Source organism: Ostrinia furnacalis, unplaced genomic scaffold (assembly GCF_004193835.3).
Source record: "Ostrinia furnacalis isolate ACB-3 unplaced genomic scaffold, ASM419383v2 OfSCF4655, whole genome shotgun sequence".
Classification (NCBI taxonomy): domain Eukaryota; kingdom Metazoa; phylum Arthropoda; class Insecta; order Lepidoptera; family Crambidae; genus Ostrinia; species Ostrinia furnacalis.
The window spans coordinates 155842-175653 of NW_021134894.1; the positions used below are offsets into that span (position 1 = coordinate 155842).

General features: G+C 42.5%; 1 protein-coding gene across 1 annotated transcript; it reads right to left on the reverse strand.

The window, feature by feature from the left end:
- Positions 1 to 390: 390 nt before the first annotated feature.
- LOC114359764 (nuclear hormone receptor FTZ-F1 beta-like) lies at positions 391 to 19177 on the reverse strand. Its single transcript, XM_028314262.1, has 16 exons — positions 19050 to 19177; positions 18099 to 18214; positions 16904 to 17042; positions 11518 to 11696; positions 10484 to 10649; positions 9621 to 9756; positions 8955 to 9093; positions 8064 to 8200; positions 6744 to 6955; positions 6122 to 6258; positions 5715 to 5795; positions 4990 to 5214; positions 2589 to 2725; positions 1619 to 1734; positions 1347 to 1501; positions 391 to 778 (listed from the first exon to the last, which is right to left on the reverse strand). Exons 1-16 carry the CDS (start codon positions 19144 to 19146, stop codon positions 671 to 673), a joined length of 2280 nt encoding a protein of 759 aa, XP_028170063.1. The 5' UTR covers positions 19147 to 19177; the 3' UTR covers positions 391 to 670.
- Positions 19178 to 19812: the final 635 nt, after the last annotated feature.

Consider the following 19812-nt stretch of genomic DNA (forward strand, 5'->3'; position numbering starts at 1 on the left):
GCAATAATGATTGTCGCCATTATTATCAGTTTTAATGCATTTCTGTGATGAGTATTATAATATTTTTAATGCCAAACACACAGAGAATACAATAAAAATAAATGTTGGAATATACCTACTCGCCAAATTCATCCTTAAAATACGAGATAAAATAGCAAAAATAGCAAGATACCATAAACAAGTTTGTTTCCAACGATTTTTTCATCCCCGAATTAGACGAGTATTGATTCACCGATAATCCAAATCTGAGTACAATATGACACAATTTCATCAATAAAGTTCATAGCAGACTTATCAACTCGGAAAGGGATCAACACCGTATCGCCTTTCGCGAGCTGTCATTGCCTTTCGCGCGCTGTCAATTGCGAGGCGAGGCGTTTACGTTATAAGTGCGTTGCAGTATGGAGTTTCATAAAAAGAATACTTGACCGCCTCGAGTTGATACGGTTACGATCCCTTTCCGGGTTGATAAATGTGCGACGTCCTTAAATGATCATCTCAAATCTAAGTGATGATGCGATGTTGATGATAGACACTCTGTCTATGATGACAATGACGTGACTAAGATTAATCGTCGTAGAAAACTAGAATTTCATTTTTACTCTTGAGCAATATGTTTCATAAACCTGTCAACAGGCTCGAAGTTTGACCGTAAAGTGGGGGGTGGGGGTCAATGGTCCCCCCTTAATAGTTCCATAAGGAGGTTGAAGCTTGGCCCCTCCCCATCTTTACCTTTGTTCGCCGGGTTGAGCATTTCTTTGCCGACTTGCATGAAAAACTGTAACAAAAGCAAAACATGATGTTAACACTGGAATATCGACTCTAAAACTACTACAATAAAGTTTGTTTTTATTCAGAAAGTCAGTAGCAGTAATAAGAAACTTCGCCTTGACTGCTTTGTTAGTCCCAAAGGAATTAAGACTTTCAGAATACTAGCTGTTGGGAAGAAAGTCTCTGGAGACGGTATTGTTGGTATGCGGACCGATCGATAAAAAGCAGCACGCACAGATGTAGCGCCATCTATGTTGCTAATTAATACAATGGTATTAATTAGCTTATCCCGACTCTCGGTATAAAGTAGTTTAGTTATAGTCTGGTCCGTGAGCACGTAGAATTTTGTCCAATGACCCCTAGCTACCCATCTTTATCGCTCGCGCGTAAATTATGCTGCAATCGCGCTCGCACACTTACTGCGGGTGCCAGTCGCACAGTCGCGACAGCAATATAATTACGCGCGAGCGATGAGGATGGGTAGCTAGGGGTCATTGGACAAAATTCTACGTGCTCACGGACCGGGCTTTAGTACAAATATTGGTTTACAACACTAGCATAGAGTGTATTCTCACCTGGCAAGTCCGCTGTAGCTCCGGTATGCGCAGGAGCAACTCTCCGAACTTAGCGGGAGTATCTGGCGAGTGCGCCGCTGTGTACGCTTGAAGCGCTGCGAGCGCTTTCTCTTGCGACGCTCGCACTTTTTCTGACTCGCGGAGTTCGGGTGTATCTGTAGAAAAAGTTTTATTTTATCTATCTGTTGGTAGTGGGTTACCCCCTTTTTATGGTCACTTTAGTATACTATACCTATAGATTTTTATTAATCCATAGACAAATGATAACTTACCTGACGTCAGAAGGACGATGACTTTCAGCGCTACGTATTCGTATCGGTCTACTCGTAGTCTTCTCAAGTGGTCGGTGAAGCTTAACATTCTCTCTATACACGGTGTCAAGCCCAGCCTGCAAACAAAAAATAAAGGTGAGTTTATGTAACTAATCCTATCACTCTTTCCCACCATAGCAACTCCTGTATCGTCAGGATCTACAGCCTAACCAATGAAGATTGAGCAGTCCCAGAGGATAGCTTGTTGTCTTAAAGCCCGCAACGAATTTAATCAGAATACTATAGAAATCCAAAATATATCAAAGATAACTGAAAACTACTGAAAAGGTGGAGGTGAGTGTGGCGTTGTGGTTCCGGCAGAGTAGAACAGGACCACTAAGAGGACACTAAGTGGAGAGTCTTATAGACTAATGCCCGTTTTCACCATCAATCCCTAATTTTTAAGTGACCCCTGTGAAAACAAAATTAATATTGTTTTATTACCCTAGGGGTCACTTAAAAATTAGGGATTGATGGTGAAATATGACCTTTTTTTAAAGGTTATTAAACCTTTGTTTGTCACCTGTCATCCGCTTTTCAATGGAGGGAGGTCAAACTTTAATTTCGAACTCCTATGTTCTTCTGATTAATTTCGTTGACCAATGACAGTTTAACTTTCCCTCGGGACAAACTTGACCTTCTTTGGTTGGGTTTTTACGGCGGTTAAGCTGTAGATACTGTCTACACAGGAGTTGCAGCGGTGGGAACGAGAGGTGGGAAGTCCCGTATATATTAAGGTCTACTTTAATTTCGAACTCCTATGTTTAATAATTTAACTTTCCACCGGGACAAACTTGACCTTCAGTGGTTGGGTTTTTATGGCGGTCAAGCTGTAGATTCTGTCTACAAAGGAGTTGCAGCGGTAGGAACGAGAGGTGGGAATAGTCCCGTATATTTTAAGGTCCCTTTGACCTGCTGATAGTTCACTTACTTGGCACTCTGGTCCAGCGTGATGCCGCGGCCTCCGCCCACGCGCACTTCTCCAGGAGTGCCCACGCCGCGGTAGCAGCAAGACAGCACCAGCAGTTCGCACCAGCTGTTGATCAGCAGACAGATCTGGTCGTCAATCTGTGGATCAATAAGCGTAGTTAATGGACCTGGTAAATGACAGGGTCATCCTAATGAGTGAGTCGACCTCGTAATGGAGATTAGATGACCTGATGATGATGATTGTGGCTTGCCCTAAGGTCATTGGTATCGAGAAAAAGTTTGCCTATTCCTCATTATCATCATCATTTCAGATACAGGACGTCCACTGCTAAATATAGTCCACCCCCAATCATTTCTATATTAACCGTTGATAAAAAGTTTACCAATCCCTCATTATCATTTCAGCCACAGGAACACTGCTGAACAATGATAGACCTCCCCCAATGATTTCCATACTGACCGGTTGTAAGCGGCTTGCATACAGCGCCTTCCTGCTCCTTTATTAGGTTGTCTGTCTACCTTTTAGGTGGACGTCTCACGCTGCACTTTCCGGCACGTAGCATCCGATCCAAAACCTTGCTGCTCCATCTGCCGTCAGTTCTGCGTACTTTTACCCTGCTAACTGCCACTTCAGATTGCTATTCCGTCGGGCTATATCAGCGACTTTATTTCATTTACGGATCTCATTTCTGATTCGATCTCGTAAAGAATCAGCCAAACTTGCAACAAATACTGGCCGGTTGAAAGCGGTCTACATCCAACGGACACGTAGCCTCCACTGTAGAGCCTTGCGGAAACTCTTCTGGAGATACGAGGTTACACCTTGCCTGCTCTATCTAAGTGACAAATAATACTCACAGATATATTCTTGAAGAGCGGCAAACTCTTGCACCACTTGACGATCTTGTACAGCCTGTGGTCCGCGATGTTGCACAGGTCGGCCAAGAAGTCCGGGCTGGAGTTCTGCGCGGTGATCCCGCTGGCGGCCAGGAGCGGGTTCGCTGAGGGACTCCCGGGGGACTTACCTTAAAGTCTAAAGTATCAAGAGACAGTGTGCCAATCTCTCATCATCATCATTTCAGTCACAGGACGTCAACTGCTGAACATAGGCCTCCAATGATTTCAATACGAACTGGTTGATAGCAGCCTGCATCCAGCGCCTTCATGCTACTTTTTTGAGGTCGACTCACGTTGCGCTTTCAGTACGTGGCCACTCCAGAACCTTACGGAGACTCTTCTGGAGATACAAGGTTACTCCTAGCTAATCTCTGCTCTATCTGCAGACAATACTCACAGAAATATTCTTGAAGAGCGGCAAGCTCTTGCACCACTTGACGATCTTGTACAGCCTGTGGTCCGCGATGTTGCACAGGTCGGCCAAGAAGTCCGGGCTGGAGTTCTGCGCGGTGATCCCGCTGGCGGATAGGAGCGGGTTCGCTGAGGGACTCCCGGGGGACTTACCTAAGTCTTAGGTATCGAGAGACAGTGTACCAATCCCTCATCATCATCATTTCAGACACAGGACGTCCACTGCTGAACATAGGCCTCCCCCAATGAATTCCATACTGACCGGTTGTAAGCGGCTTGCATACAGCGTCTTCCTGCTCCTTTATGAGATCGTCTTCTACCTTGTAGGTGTACGTCACACGCTACGCTTTCTGGTATCTGGCCTCCACTCCAGAAGGTTGCTCATCGGCCGTTAATACTGCGTACTTGTACCCTGCCAACTGCCACTTCAGCTTGCTAATCCGTCGAGTTATATCAGCGACTTTAGATCGTTTACGGGTCTCCTCATTTCCGATTCGATCTCGTAAAGAATCAGCCAAACTTGCAACAAATACTGACCGGTTGAAAGCGGTCTGCATCCAACGGACACGTAGCCTCCACTGTAGAGCCTTGCGGAAACTCTTCTGGAGATACGAGGTTACACCTTGCCTGCTCTATCTAAGTGACAAATAATACTCACAGAAATATTCTTAAATAGCGGCAAGCTCTTGCACCACTTGACGATCTTGTACAGCCTGTGGTCCGCGATGTTGCACAGGTCGGCCAAGAAGTCCGGACTGGAGTTCTGCGCGGTGATCCCGCTGGCGGCCAGGAGCCGGTTCGCTGAGGGACTCCCCGGGGACTTGCCTTAAAGTCTAAAGTATCGAGAAACAGGTTGCCAATCTCTCATCATCATCATTTCAGCCATAGGACGTCCACTGTTGATTATAGGCCTCCAATGATTTCAATACGAACCGGTTGATAGCAGCCTGCATCCAGCGCCTTCATGCTACTTTATTGAGGTCGACTCACGTTGCGCTTTCAGTACGTGGCGACTCCAGAATCTTGCGGAGACTCTTCTGGAGATACAAGGTTACTCCTAGCTAATCCCTGCTCTATCTGCAGAGAATACTTACAGAAATATTCTTAAATAGCGGCAAGCTCTTGCACCACTTGACGATCTTGTACAGCCTGTGGTCCGCGATGTTGCACAGGTCGGCCAAGAAGTCCGGGCTGGAGTTCTGCGCGGTGATCCCGCTGGCGGCCAGCAGCGGGTTCGCTGAGGGACTCCCCGGGGACTTGCCCAGTCGGTTCAGTTCAGACTCGTTGTATTGCCATAGATGCTCCACTTCCATTATTTCCTGGAGGATGTAAGGTGTTCTATTTAGAAAATAGTCAGTGGGCTTGTTGTGTACAGTTTAGTTAGGTAAGAAGAAAGGTGAATTGAAATAAAAACTGCTTTCGCATACAATGTCCTTGATTGTAATTTTTGTCATCGACTCGTACTCATGTCATATTGGCTGTGAAAATTCGTTGTTTGTTTCTCTTACATACAGCTAAGCATAGGTAAAGTCCGGTCGCCGAGCAGATAGAATTTCGTCCAATGACCCCAAGCTACCCATCCTTATCGCTCGCGCGTAATTATATTGCTGTCGCGACTGTGCGACGGGCGGCCGCAGTGAGTGTGCCAGCGCGACAGCAATATAATTACGCGTGAGCATAATCCATCATTAAAAAAAGGGACTCAGTCATACGAGTACATCAAAATACATTGGAATCTCATTGCATAGGAATCACTGTGTAGTTTTTAGATAAAAAATAGATCGCTATAAGAACCCTGGGTTCTTCGTTTAGTACGAACCTGCAATAATGGGGGTATGTCAGGCGTGAGTCGACTGTTACTCGATTCCCCTCTACTGTTATATGACCCGGGGCCATTTACCTGTAACAAATAAGATTGCCTTATTTACCTTATCTAAACTTATTATGTACTTATAAGCACATGGTTCTAACTTCTAAGGTGTCTATTGTATACCAAACTTTAAACTTTACATTTAGCAATAAAACACGATTTTTTGCCATCATCAAGATTTCTTTTTTCGGTCAAATCAAATGTACAAGGATGTTTCAGATAGTTTCAAACCAGTTAGACTAACCGCAGTCATAATTTATTTATTACAGTAGTGTATTTATATTGTTTTTAGGTATTTTATTGTATTTTTCGCGGCCAATGCCGCAGGCAAAAGCTAGTAGGTTTAGTATACGTACGCAAGTGAGACTATTCGCATGTCGCAGCGTAGACGGCACGTGCGCGGATAGCAGCGAGCCCGTAGACGCGGCACCAGATAGCGAATACGAGCACTGGTACGTCGAGCGACCGCCGCGCGTTCTATCCTCTCTTATTGCTGTAGGAATAAGGATCAAATTAGAATGTAACCCTCACAGCGAGCACCAGCCCCTCTGCCAAGAGTAGAGATTAAGAAAAAAATTACCATGATGGTGAAGAAATTCACAGCATGACCCCAAGTCCCTAACAGCTAGCCCCGCTATCCCGGACTATATGGCCCACTCGATGGGCCAACGATTTCTCCCTGGGACTAAACTTTCATACAGCACTTGTAGGTAAATGGCGAGAAATAGACATGATTTTAGTTCATAAAGAAAAATCATACACGTAGATAAACCTTTTAAATGTCTGATCCCAGATCTAATCCTCTCGAACTCTGTCACGTTACGTTTTTTTTTCACTCAAAGAATCAAGGAATTTAGTACTTTTACGAAGTTTCAAGGTAATCTCACTGTAAAAAGGAGCACTTTTGGCACAAATCTTTATTTGCAGTGCTAAAAGTGCTCCTTTAAAGGTAAATAAACAACTTTATGAATTCCTCACCTTCCAGCTTCATCCCGCACCCTAAGCACTTGTCGAATCTACACGCCGGGCACTTCTTCCTGGTAGCCACGGTCACCGGACAGTTCCCGCCGCGCAAGCACATGTAATTCTTGCGGTTCTGCACCGTCCGCTTGAAGAAACCCTTGCAAGATTCGCACGAGAATATGCCGTAGTGGAAGCCGCTTATCTTGTCGCCGCAGATGGGGCAGGGGCTGGAATGAGAAGAAAGGTCAGAAAATTTAGGGAAAATGGCGCTACGTCGTTCTACAAAAGATTGAATTTGATTGGAAATTGATATTGTTGGCGCAAAACATGAGACTGTGGAAATATCGAGAGGTGCCAGGCTTTAGATACGGGAGCAATGTCTCACACGCGCACCGCGATATGTCAAATGGCAATCGTATGTATCAAACGCGCACGAAACGGTAAGTCACGCACGTAGTTACTGTACGTAACAATGACATAACAATCGTATATATGTTACGGCTAAAGATAGTTGTTAACATAAACTTAAGATTAGCCGGCTAAACTTAAGTTTATCTTCGAGAAGCAGCTAAAGTTCGATAACATGTTAGTTTGAGTCGTGATATTCCATCTTTAGCCGGCTAATGTGCACATTAGCCAAAACGAAACGGCTAAAAATGTATTCGATGGGCGCTCCAGGTCGGCGGAGGGCTTGAGGGGGCGGTGGGCAGACAACGCGCGCGCTGTTTTATTTTGTAATTTTAAATACCTACAGAAGATTCTGTAATGACCAAATGGTTCCTTATTATTTTATTTTAATGATTAGGTATATATTGTTTTAAGTAATTTTTTTTATTGTAATTATTGTAATTTTGAATACCTACTACATAGGTACATAAAAGTATGTATAATGAAAGCGATTATTTTTTAATAAAGTTTTCGTGTCTAAATAGTAAATATTATTACATTGTTTCCTTTTCCATTTCCTTCTACATTTTTAGCCAAGGGCCTGCGGTTACACTTAAGTTTAGCCGGCTAAAGATAGAAGAAACTAACATTAACACCTCGTCGAAGATAAACTTAAGTTTAGCCGGCTAATCTTAAGTTTATGTTCACTCCTATCTTTAGCCGTAACATATACATAATAAAATCACCCATAAATCAATTCATATGATACGCACTCATCAAGCTATTAGCACCGACGAAGTTTTTAAGTTTAATCAAGGTAAGTGCGAGAATATCCTGCCAGTATCTCTACCTCATCTTAAATTCAAGTTTTTCTTTTTTTTCTCCAGTTTGAATTTAGAAGCAGCTCTGTTGCATGTTTTATTTTTGGTCACATTTTTCCTCCTTTACCTGTTGATAAGCTGCTGCCGGCTGATACCCTGATGATGGTGCAGCCTGTCATCAGTTTCCGTGTCCTCGTCGTGCGCGGGCGACGCGGGAAACACCGGCGCCGTCGCTTCTCGGTATACCACATGCGGGTGTCGGCCCTGAGAGAAAATGAGGTGCAGTTTGTAAGTTTGTGTCTTGAATTAAGTACTAAACTGAGTTTGAAGAATCTTTCAATAGTAGAAAGTCACGTTACTTCGTGAGTGACTTTCGCCATGAAGAGAAACCGAAATACACGTTGACGAAGACAAGGGAAAAACTGTTGTCCGCTTTAAGGAGAGATGTTTTTCATTATCTGAATGTTATTGGACAACAGGCGGCGCTGCTAAGTTTCTTTTTTGCTGACTAAGCAAAGGCGAAGGTAACTAGGACAAACTGTATGTAATTTAAGAGGCAACAATAGCCCAAGGGCATGTTACTACAGCCGTGGTCTCAGGCAGAATGAAATACTAAATAATAAATGTCTCATTGAGTCCCGTAGCTCTTACTTTTAGGACTTACGATAAAACTTGCGTGGGTCCACGGGGCGGATATTCGTGTAGACCCATATAGTCTGGTCGCCGAGCACGTAGAATTTTGTCCAATGACCCCAAGCTACCCATCTTTATCGCTCGCGCGTAATTATATTGCTGTCGCGACTGTGCGACGGGCGGCAGCAGTGAGTGTACGAGCGCAACAGCAACATAATTACGCGCGAGCGATAAGGATGGGTAGGGGTCATTGGACAAAATTCTACATGCTCAGAGACCGGGCTTTACCACGCGTGCATGAGCGCGCGCGAGTTTTAGTGGAGGCCCTAAATGCCTTAATATAGCATGTACTGTTGTTTGTACTCAAAAAACTATGTACTCGTACCTGTACAGGCGAGTGCGTGGGCGAAAACTCCGAACTGTACGAGTAGCAGGAGGAGTGCGAGGCGTCGCTATTGTTGCGCGACAGAGACGGCGTGTAGTGCCTCGAGGCCCGAGGACTGGCCGAAGGACTGCTGTATACACTGCGGAAAAAATGAGATAGTAAAAAAAAGCTGAATTGAGAACCCCCTCGGATTCATCATCATCATCATCATCATTTCAGCCACAGGACTAAAAGTTAAATATTATTTGTAACGTATTAACGTTAAACATGACGCGCGAGCGAAACCGATAACGTTATGCAGATTATTTTATCTGTGGAACGATTCGCGCCCTTTTCTTAGTAATCCCTCCGTGCCATTTCTTTTCTCCCCGTGACCATTGCCGTGACTCGGTGTGTACAAAAATAATAGGACAAAATTAATTACCTGTTTGATGGAAATAATCTACTTAACGCTAACGGCATCGCTCGCGTGATTCAAATACGCTCAGTAGTGTTCGATACAAACTTTCTAGCCTAGCACAGAATCATGTTTTTTCGGAGTTCATAGCGTCGTTGCCAAATTGTAACGTAAATATGTTTATGTTCTACAATTTGTCCGCTTTCGTTTGCTATACAGGAGTATCTAATATCTATCTATGCTATAGAAAAATATAAAGCTGACTATACCTGTGCGTGTACATGGAATGCACTGCAGAGTCGGTACTGGCGCTAGACTGGACCCGTGGTAGCCGGCCCAGTAAGGGTGATCCGTGCAAGGCGCCTAACAGCTTGTCCATGCCTACAGAGGGCTCGCATTTTAGCTCTGTAAGTAGATGAGAATAAGGGTTATTATAGCTTGAAAATTAGGCAGTTCTACAATTTGGTCTAAGTCACTTTTTGGCGACAAAACAATTGCTGCAAGTCCATAAAGCATGGTCGCCTACTATGATCATGACTCATGATTTCATGTTAAGGTCATCAATGCATCGAGCATTGGGCGATCTTAGCTGTATTTACCAAGATGCGTTTTCTAGTGTACTTACTCGGCCGCAACGCGCCCTGTTTACGTTACTCGAGAACTTCTAAACGAGAGATCTTTTAAAACAATATAAAGCTAAGCGTCCACTTGTCGGTATCGTACGCAACGGACGCATCGTACTAAACACATCGTATCGGATTTGCGATGCGTACGATGCGGACAGGTGGACGCACTTATATGAGTTTCTATTATAAATAATACTACGATCCGTTGCGTGCGATACGCCCGATGCGTACGATACCGACATGTGGACGCTATTCTTTATAGTTTGTTTGCACAAATGACTGATAGTCTCGGTAACCCCACGTCGTTTATTAGGAGTGGCTTCACCAGAATAATCCAGGAGATGACGGAGTTCGAACACTTCGAACCCACATTCGTCGTATCTCGAGTCGACCAGTCCGAGACCTTCACCGTTGAGTTATTGTCTCCGTTGAGCGTCTTACACCCCGTTTGCACAGAAGCAGTCCCTACTCAAGTATCCATTTACTCCACCTTTTTTCTGACATACCTGAGAGCTGCGTTTCCTTCTTGATGGTCAAGTTCTGCACCTCCCCTAGCGAGGTCTGCGGCATGATTGGCACGTTGTTCTGGTCGAGGACCAGTGACGTGGCGCTGCTGGGAGAGGAAGGCCGCCTGGCTAACGAGAGGGAGGTGTTGTCTGTGAGGACTGATATCTGAAATAAAGATTATAAATGAGCGTTTTGCTGAAGACCTTTGACAGGTATTGCGAGCTTCAAGGCTTCAAGGTACTTCTATAATGTACCCTATTTGTGATACTCTTACAGAAGTTTGTCGATTGCGAGGAGAATTTGGGGTTTTGAAATACGCCCAATTTGTGATACTCTGCATACCTACTTACGGACGAATGTTCTTATTCTAATTCTGAGAAAATTAGACATGGGAAGCGTGCCCTCTAAAATACGTATTCCTGCGATTTCCTAACCAAACTAGGCAACAAATACAAGTTATTTACACTCAGAATTTCAGTGTCTAAACAATCTCATACTTCGCACTGGACTCATACTTCGAGCCTCGGTTTTGATGGGCTCCGTCTTGATGGTGACATCATTGTTTCAATAAATGAATGATGAAGTACCAACCCTGTTCATACTGAGGCTCCTCTGATGCGGCTGCAGCGCGGGGTACTTGAGGTCCAAGGCCCTGTGGTCATCCAGGCTCTGGAAGGCCTCGGTTTTAATGGGCTCTCTTGATGGTGACACTGTATCAATAAATGAATGATGAAGTACCAACCCTGTTCATACTGAGGCTCCTCTGATGCGGCTGCAGCGCGGGGTACTTGAGGTCCAAGGCTCTGTGGTCATCCAGGCTCTGGAAGGCCTCGGTCTTGGTGGGCTAAGGTGGCTTCTTGTCCCTAACACATGATGATAACGCAGTACCAACCTTGTTCATACTGAGGCTCCGGTTCAGCACGGGGTACTTGAGGTCCAAGGCTCTGTGGTCATCCAGGCTCTGGAAGGCCTCGGTCTTGGTGGGCTAAGGTGGCTTCTTGTCCCTAACACATGATGATAATGCAGTACCAACCCTGTTCATACTGAGGCTCCTCTGATGCGGCTGCAGCGCGGGGTACTTGAGGTCCAACGCTCTGTGGTCATCCAGGCTCTGGAAGGCCTCGGTTTTTGGCTCCGTTTTGATGGTGACGTTGCGCAGCGTGTCGATGGAATCCCGCGACGACTGCAGGTCTAAAGAACTGCTGTTTTCGTCTGTAAATTTAATTGTTTTGGTAAGCTGTGGAAAATTTGGTTGACGAGCGGATGAATATTTTATAGAGTTCCATAATATGTAAAACTTCGCACTTCTCCTATGCTTTTCTGATTAATTTCGTTACGGGTCCAATGACAGTTTAACTTTATTCAAACTTGATCTTCACTGGTTGTGTTTTGATTGGCGGTCAAGCTGTAGATCCTGGCTACACACGAGTTGCAGCAATGGTAACAAGAAGTGGCAATAGTCCCGTTCCATGTGTACATTAATTCAACCCGCGAGCGATAGTTAATCAAACTTTGAATACCACATTTCCTAAATTCAGAAATATAATCTAGTATGCTAGAGTCGAAAAAATATTCTGTAATCCTTGGCAACTGGAGCAGTGAGAAAAAAAATTGAAATATCTCACATATTTCATGATTTCTTTTTCGGTTGGCTATTTCTTGGCTGCAAAGCTTAATCCAGGAAATAGAAAAGTTCTAAGGAAACTAAATATCTACCTATCATTGTAAATAGGCCAAAGACAATCTTTAACGTTAATTTGCTTACCATTATTGACGCTGGTGTCTATAACCATCTCGGAGTCCGACAGCTCTCCCTCCCAGGACATGGGCCTCTCACGGTCGCTGGACTGAGGCTCGGCCTGTGCGCCGCTGGCTGGCCTTTTCTTCTTGTTGCGCATGTTCACCTGTAAGAAAACAAGTTTGATTATGTTATGAAATAAAACAATACATTGTACCTACTCCATCGGTAATAGAATTCCATGACATAAGCACATAGACACCACCTCCAACCAAAAGACGTTAATGTTGACCTTCTCCAGATCTTCTGTCTACTAAGTGAAGGCCTGCTACGTCTACGATTTCCGGTCCTTAGTTGCCACTCGAAACTTTTTAGATAGAACCTTAGATTAAATCTAAGGATAGAACCTGATAGACCTGATAGATAAATTAGTTTTACGAACTACGAGCTTAGGGTTTAATTTACAATAGTATCTAGGGTCATCTGAGTGACTTTATTGGAGTTCTGAAGGTCTACAGAGAGGAGATACAAGATGTAGTGATCATCAAAGACATTGAATACTTATGACTATAATTTGTATATTTTAAAGACTGTAAACCCTTGAAAAGGAGGCTGACAATAGTGACTGAATTTCGTGCGCTGCTTCTTCTCAGCACTGGCCCATTTATTGTCCCGAAGCAGTGGTAGGGTTAATATTGGGACATGTAAAAGTGCTTTTTAAAAGCCTATTTGCAAAAATAAATTAGTTTTTTGAGTTTTTATTGTGATTGTGACCAGCAAACGCAGCGGTGTTTTTGCTTATTTTATCAGTGACAAAATGATGATTCATTTGTTTTTAATACAAGTTTCTAATTACCTCGTTTTGATGTTGTGTGAAGTCGATCTTGGAGACCTCGGCGTCAGTGGAGTCCTCATCGTGCGGGTCCGAGGACACACTGATGCGCACCCCACTTGAGCTGTACGAAAACTTCACTGAAAAACACAATATTTTATATTTTAACAAAAATAATAAGTAACAACAATAATAGGGCTCAATCTAGCTGACTAACAGAATCTGCTACAAGGCCATATCAAACATTAATAGCATTATTTTACTAACTTTTCGGACACCAATCCTAATAGGTGTTAGGCTGAGTTGCACCATCTTACTTAAACTTTGACAAACGTCAAAAATCTGTCAAAATCCATACAAAAAGCACCGGTTACCGTCAAAGTTACGGTTAAAGTTAGGTGGTGCAACTCACCCTAATTGTTCTACTTTGCCTATAAATAGGGTCTTCTTACAAAGGGCAAACTACAATAATTTCAAGAATTTATATTGCACATGGCCCTAACTTCCTATCCTGGTAGATATTGATTAAATTTTTATTCTCGTGTTTCTTCCCTTCGTATAAATATAGTGTAATCAAAATTCGATTATCATAATGGAGTCCGCTTCGTATATGGTAATGTAGTTCAGTACCCTTAAGTGGTGCGCGTGGTGCGTATATTTTTATCGATATGAGGGTAACGGCCTCTCCCTTCGCTTATCTTTTTTATTATGCAACGGAAAATAAGATCCTCTTTGGTGTTGACAACGTTAATTGGGAGTGAATCAAATAACATTGGAACACGAAGCTCTTATCTTTAAAAACAATTATTCACGCCTTCCAGTTAGTTTATTGTTTGGATACTCGTTATCTAGGTAGGTACGCACTTATTTCCCTAAACCTTCGTAGCTTGATTATTACCCTGATTTTAACAATTTTAAGGAAATTGCTTAAATAATCTTATGGCTTTTAGTCTTAGGACGCCTGATTGTTTATAATTTCGAAGCCTTTATCAAAATGCTNTTGGTGGTAGGGCTTGTTCTAAGTCCGCCTGGCTAGCCACCACCATCTTACCTAAGTCTGTCGCCATGTGTTCCGGCAGTTGAGGTAAGATAGCCAGTTCCTCCGTGGTTGAGGATTCCGGGTGAAGCTCGCTTCCACCTTCGGCCTGATCATCACTTACCATCAGGTGAGATACAGGCCAAGAGCTTCCTCGTTGTGGATAAAAAAAAGTGTAAGTATTCATTCATTATCATGGGCTATCTTACTTTTATCACCTCAACTGTGATTCTTATGACACCACAATATTCACCATCATCAGTTCGATAAATTGCTTAATATTCACTAGATTGCCTTCAAATATTGCTGCTATTTCATGAGCGATACACGAGCTGCCAGCTATCGATAAATACTATTATTTTTATTTTAGGTAACTTTCTATCCGCCGATGCCCGATGGGGCTGCAAGGTTCTGGAGTGGAGGCCGCGTACCGGAAAACGCAGCGTAGGACGTCCACCCACAAGGTGGACCGACGACATCATAAAGGTAGCAGGAAGGCGCTGGACGCAGGCCGCTACCAACCGGGCAACATGGAACATTGGGAGAGGCCTACTATGTTCAGCAGTGGACAATCCTATGGCTGAGATGTTGATGGATGATGATTGATGAACCTTCAATCATAATTCATAGGATATCCCATTACTTACCTAGTTTCTTTACGGTCTTCGGTTGAATGCGTTTTATCAAAACTGAACATTAGGCAATGGAAGATTTGCATAATTATCTAAAAGCGCTAAAATATTTACCCATATGGGACATGACATAGCGTAGGTAAGAAATACCTATATTTACTTACTACATACAAGATAATCTGTGACATTAATTATGTTATAATTGAACATCCTGTATATTGGCAGTGCAGGTCGTAACTAAATATTAGACCTTGTGTTCATTAATTAAATATTGAAATGTAAACCGTTTCTTTTTAAATAAATATGAAATTAATCCTAATATACTTAAATTGCACGGCAAATAAAAAAGTAAAAGCGATTTAATCCCAAGTTTATTTTTAAAAATATAAACAAATTACATACTTAGTTGCACTTATAATAATATAACATATACTTACCACTAATATGAACTGAGTATAGGCTAAGGGAACTGCCTCTGTGACACTGTGAAAGTAATTATTTTGCTGTGAAAGTCATCTTGAAAACTACATAACCTCGATCAAAATAATAATTATCATCTTCATTCTGCTTTTATATGAACAACGCCATCTATTAGCGTTTCCCTGAACTAGCTGTGCACCTTTTTGACTGCTTTCGGTTGAACTTGTCATAGTTTTGATTACATGCAACAGAGGGATCTTACCTGTATAATTAATATTTAGAAAGAAATTACTACACAAGAAAAATGTCTAAACCAACATCTGCTTCTTCTGACTGTGCTAGCTGTGGAAAGTCACTACCTAAAAGTGAATTCATGCGATGCTCTATATGTAAGGCTGGTTATGACCTTGACTGTATTAATCTAAGTACTCAACGCTACTATTCGTTCTACAAGCTGGATAAGAAGCGACGCGACAGTTGGAAATGCCCCAAATGTGACAAAGCTACTAAAAACATCCCCCTTACCCCAGCGCGCCCTATCAAATCACCTGAGCCAGCTAGTAATATTACCCTCCGACGGCCGAAGTCAACACCCACGGAGGACTGTTCTGGCGATATGAACGAGGAATCGGACGAGCTGACGGACGAAGTTGTATCCCCATCGGATATGAAGATGTTCCTCAAAGAAATGCGAGCAATGCGTACTGAAATGAGCATGTTTCGTGCGGCAATCTCAGATCTAACGTCGACAATCAAATCCCTAAACTCGCGCCTGGATTCCCTTGAAAGCAGGGTGGATGTTCTCGAAGTCAGACAGACCGAGGAGCATGATAACTCAGTAGTTGCTAAGTTAGAACAAACAATTACGCAACTTAAACTAGACATCGAAGAAAGAGAGCAGGAGTCGTTGGCCAATGACATCGAGATTGCCAGCTTTCCGGAGACCCAAAACGAAAACTCCATCCATGTCATGCTCACAGTAGCGAAAAAACTGGGCGTGGAGCTTGAGGAGAGCGACGTGGTGAGTGCGCAGCGTGTGGGCGGCCCGCGGGTCCCGACGGCCGGCGNCTTCGGTTTTTGGCTCCGTCTTGATAGTGACGTTGCGCAGCGTGTCGATGGAATCCCGCGACGACTGCAAGTCTAGCGAACTGCTGTTTTCGTCTGTAAAATAAATTGTTTTGGTAAGATAAGGAAGGTTATGCTAACTGCTAGACTTCCATACATATTTAATCAGTGTATTTATTTAATCCGCGATTGTTGACCTGAACAAAGATTGAATTACCACACTTGATTTTGTGTTCCTGATGCGAGAATAGGATTTAGGAGTCCAGAATCGAAAGCATATCTACAGATCTTTGAACATTAGAGCAGAGATAACATATTGAAATAACACGTACGAGTATCTATACTAATATTATAAATGCGAAAGTAACTCTGTCTGCCTGTCTCTCTCTCTTTCACGCCAAAACCACTGAACCGATTTTGATGAAATTTGGCATAGAGATAGTTTGAGTCCCGGGAAAGGACATAGGATAGTTATTATCCCGGTTTTTGAAACAGGAACGCACGTGATAAAGTTTTTCTGTGAAAGACAAAAATCGACGCAGGCGAAGCTGCGTGCGGAAAGCTAGTATTTCATAAAATAAAAATTTGAGCTCAAAGGCTTCAAAGTTTAAGCCAAGAAATAGCAAACTTCTGAGGAAACTAAGAACCTATCGTTGTAAATAGGCCAAAGACAATCTTTAACGTTAATTTGCTTACCATTATTAACGCTGGTGTCTATAACCATCTCGGAGTCCGACAGCTCTCCCTCCCAGGACATGGGCCTCTCGCGGTCGCTGGACTGAGGCTCGGCTTGTGCGCCGCTGGCTGGCCTTTTCTTCTTGTTGCGCATATTCACCTGTAAGAAAACATTTTTGATTGAGTTATTTATGGAATAAAACAGGACTCCATCGATAATAGAATTTCATGACATAAGCAGACACCATCTCCAACCAAAAGACGTTAATGTTGACCTTCTCCAGATCTACGGTCTACGAAGTGAAGGCCTGCTACGTCTACGATTTCCAGTCCTTAGTTGCCACTCGAAACTTTTTAGATAGGACCTGAGGTGGAATTGTGTAAAGCAATCATTATCATTTGACAGTTCATAACGTACTTACGATTATTCTATCAAACGCTTTGTTTAACTGACTTTATCGTACTACGTTATGAACTGTCAAATGATTACGATTGCTTTACACAATTCCACCTCTGATAGACCTGATAGATACTTAGTTTTACGAACTACGAGCTTAGGGTTTAATTTACAATAGTATCTAGGGTCATCTGAGTGACTTTATTGGACTTCTGAAGGGCTACAGAGAGGGAGATGCAAGATGAAGTGATCATCAAAGACTGTAAACCCTTGAAAAGGAGGCTGACACTAGTGACTGAGTGTTCTTGCGCTGCTTCTTCACAGCACTGGCCCATTTATTGTCCCGAAGCAGTGGTAGGGACAGTTAATATTAGGACATGTAAAAGTGCTTTTTAAAAGCCTATTTGCAAAAATAAATTAGTTTTATGAGTTTTTATTGTGAACCAGCAAACGCAGCGGTGTTTTTGCTTATTTTATCAGTAACAAAATGAAGATTCGGCCTTTTGTCGGATTTTTGTCGGCCGTTTGGTGTAGTGGTTCGAAACGGACTACTATTCCGGAGGTTGCGGGTTCGATTCCCGCACAGTACAAACATTTGTGTGTATGAACATATTTGTTTGTATTGGACTGGGTGTTTTCTATGTATAATATGTATGTATTTACAAAAAAAAAAGTATTTATGTATGTTTATATCCGTTGTCTAGTACCCATAGTACAAGCTTTGCTTAGTTTGGGACTAGAAGCGCAGTGTAAAATGTCCAAGGATATTTATTTATTTATATTTATTTATTCATTTGTTTTAATTACGTTTCTATTTACCTCGTTTTGATGTTGTGTGAAGTCGATCTTGGAGACCTCGGCGTCGGTGGAGTCCTCATCGTGCGGGTCCGAGGACACACTGATGCGCACCCCACTTGAGCTGTACGAAAACTTCACTGAAAAACACAATATTTTATATTTTAACAAAGTCCCAAGTTAATCGAAAATGTCTTAACTAAATGTAAAAATAGTGCTCTATCTAGCTGACTAACAGAACCTTCAAAGTCAGGTTAACAAACATCATTATAATTTACTAACTTTTCGGACCCCATCCTAGGCATTAGGCTGAGTTGCACCACCTTATTTTAACCGTGACTATAACCATAACCGGTGTTTTGTATGGAGTTTGACAGACTTTTGACGTTTGTTAAAGTTAAAGTAAGATGGTGCAACCCAGCCTTAATGTCCTACTTTGCCTATATTTGCCGAAAGACAAACTCTACTATAATTTCAAGAATTTATATTGCACATGGCCCTAACTTCCTATCCTGGTAGATATTGATTAAATTTTTATTCTCGTGTTTCTTCCCTTCGTATAAATATAGTGTAATCAAAATTCGATTACCATAATGGAGTCCGCTTCGTATATGGTAATGTAGTTCAGTACCCTTAAGTGGTGCGCGTGGTATGTATATTTTTATCGATATGAGGGTAACGGCCTCTCCCTTCGCTTATCTTTTTTATTATGCAACGGAAAATAAGATCCTCTTTGGTGTTGACAACGTTAATTGGGAGTGAATCAAATAATATTGGAACATGAAGCTCTTATCTTTAAAAACAATTATTCACGCCTTCCAGTTAGTTTATTGTTTGGATACTCGTTATCTAGGTACGCACTTATTTCCCTAATCCATCGTAGCTTTATTATTACCCTGATTTTAACAATTTTAAGGAAATTGCTTAGTTTTAGGACGCCTAATTGTTTATAAAAAGCTTATGAAAAATACATACCGTTATTGGTCTCCGGGCCGGACATGCTGATAGTGGTGACTGACACGTGAACCCCTTCCACCTTCACGGGGTCTACCTCGCTCGACATCGCGCTCATCACCACCCCGAGCCACAGACACTCATTACACAACTATCGATATCGATAATCGACGCTTTCACTTCACTACACTGTAAAGCACCATTCACATGTGTCTACTAAAAATCCTCCAAAAATAGCGTTTTAAAATTTTGCTCAAAAATTATTGATTTCTCCACATTATAAACTCTTGATCATCTCGCGTCGCTGCTCATGGTTAAGGCAGATGAAGTCAGTCTTGCGAAATAGGCGCTGTAGGCTGTGCATAGTCTTATTCCTTTGCTTGTGTTCAGGGATGGTGTTCTATTCGAAGCCAAGTTTAGAAGCGGATTATAGCCCGGTGACGGTAAAATCATCTTGGTTAATCTGGAAAGAAAAGAAAAATTTTATTAGTTAAAAAAATAAAACCAAATTAAAAAAAATAAAACCAAAACAGATAGTTAACTGCACCAAGAAGTTAAAATTAATAAGAACCTTAATCAATCACATAAAAACAAGAGCTCAAAACTTTTAAAATTAAAAACAAAAGCTTTAAAAAACAACGAACGCGGCAAACGTCATACACAATTCAAATTTGGAATGAGCGGTCTGTTTCGAAACCGTCGTGTTTGTGTACACGTACGAGACGCGTCGCGCCGCGGCCTTGCGATCGACTAGTGCTGCGAGATAGCGCACGATAATAATATC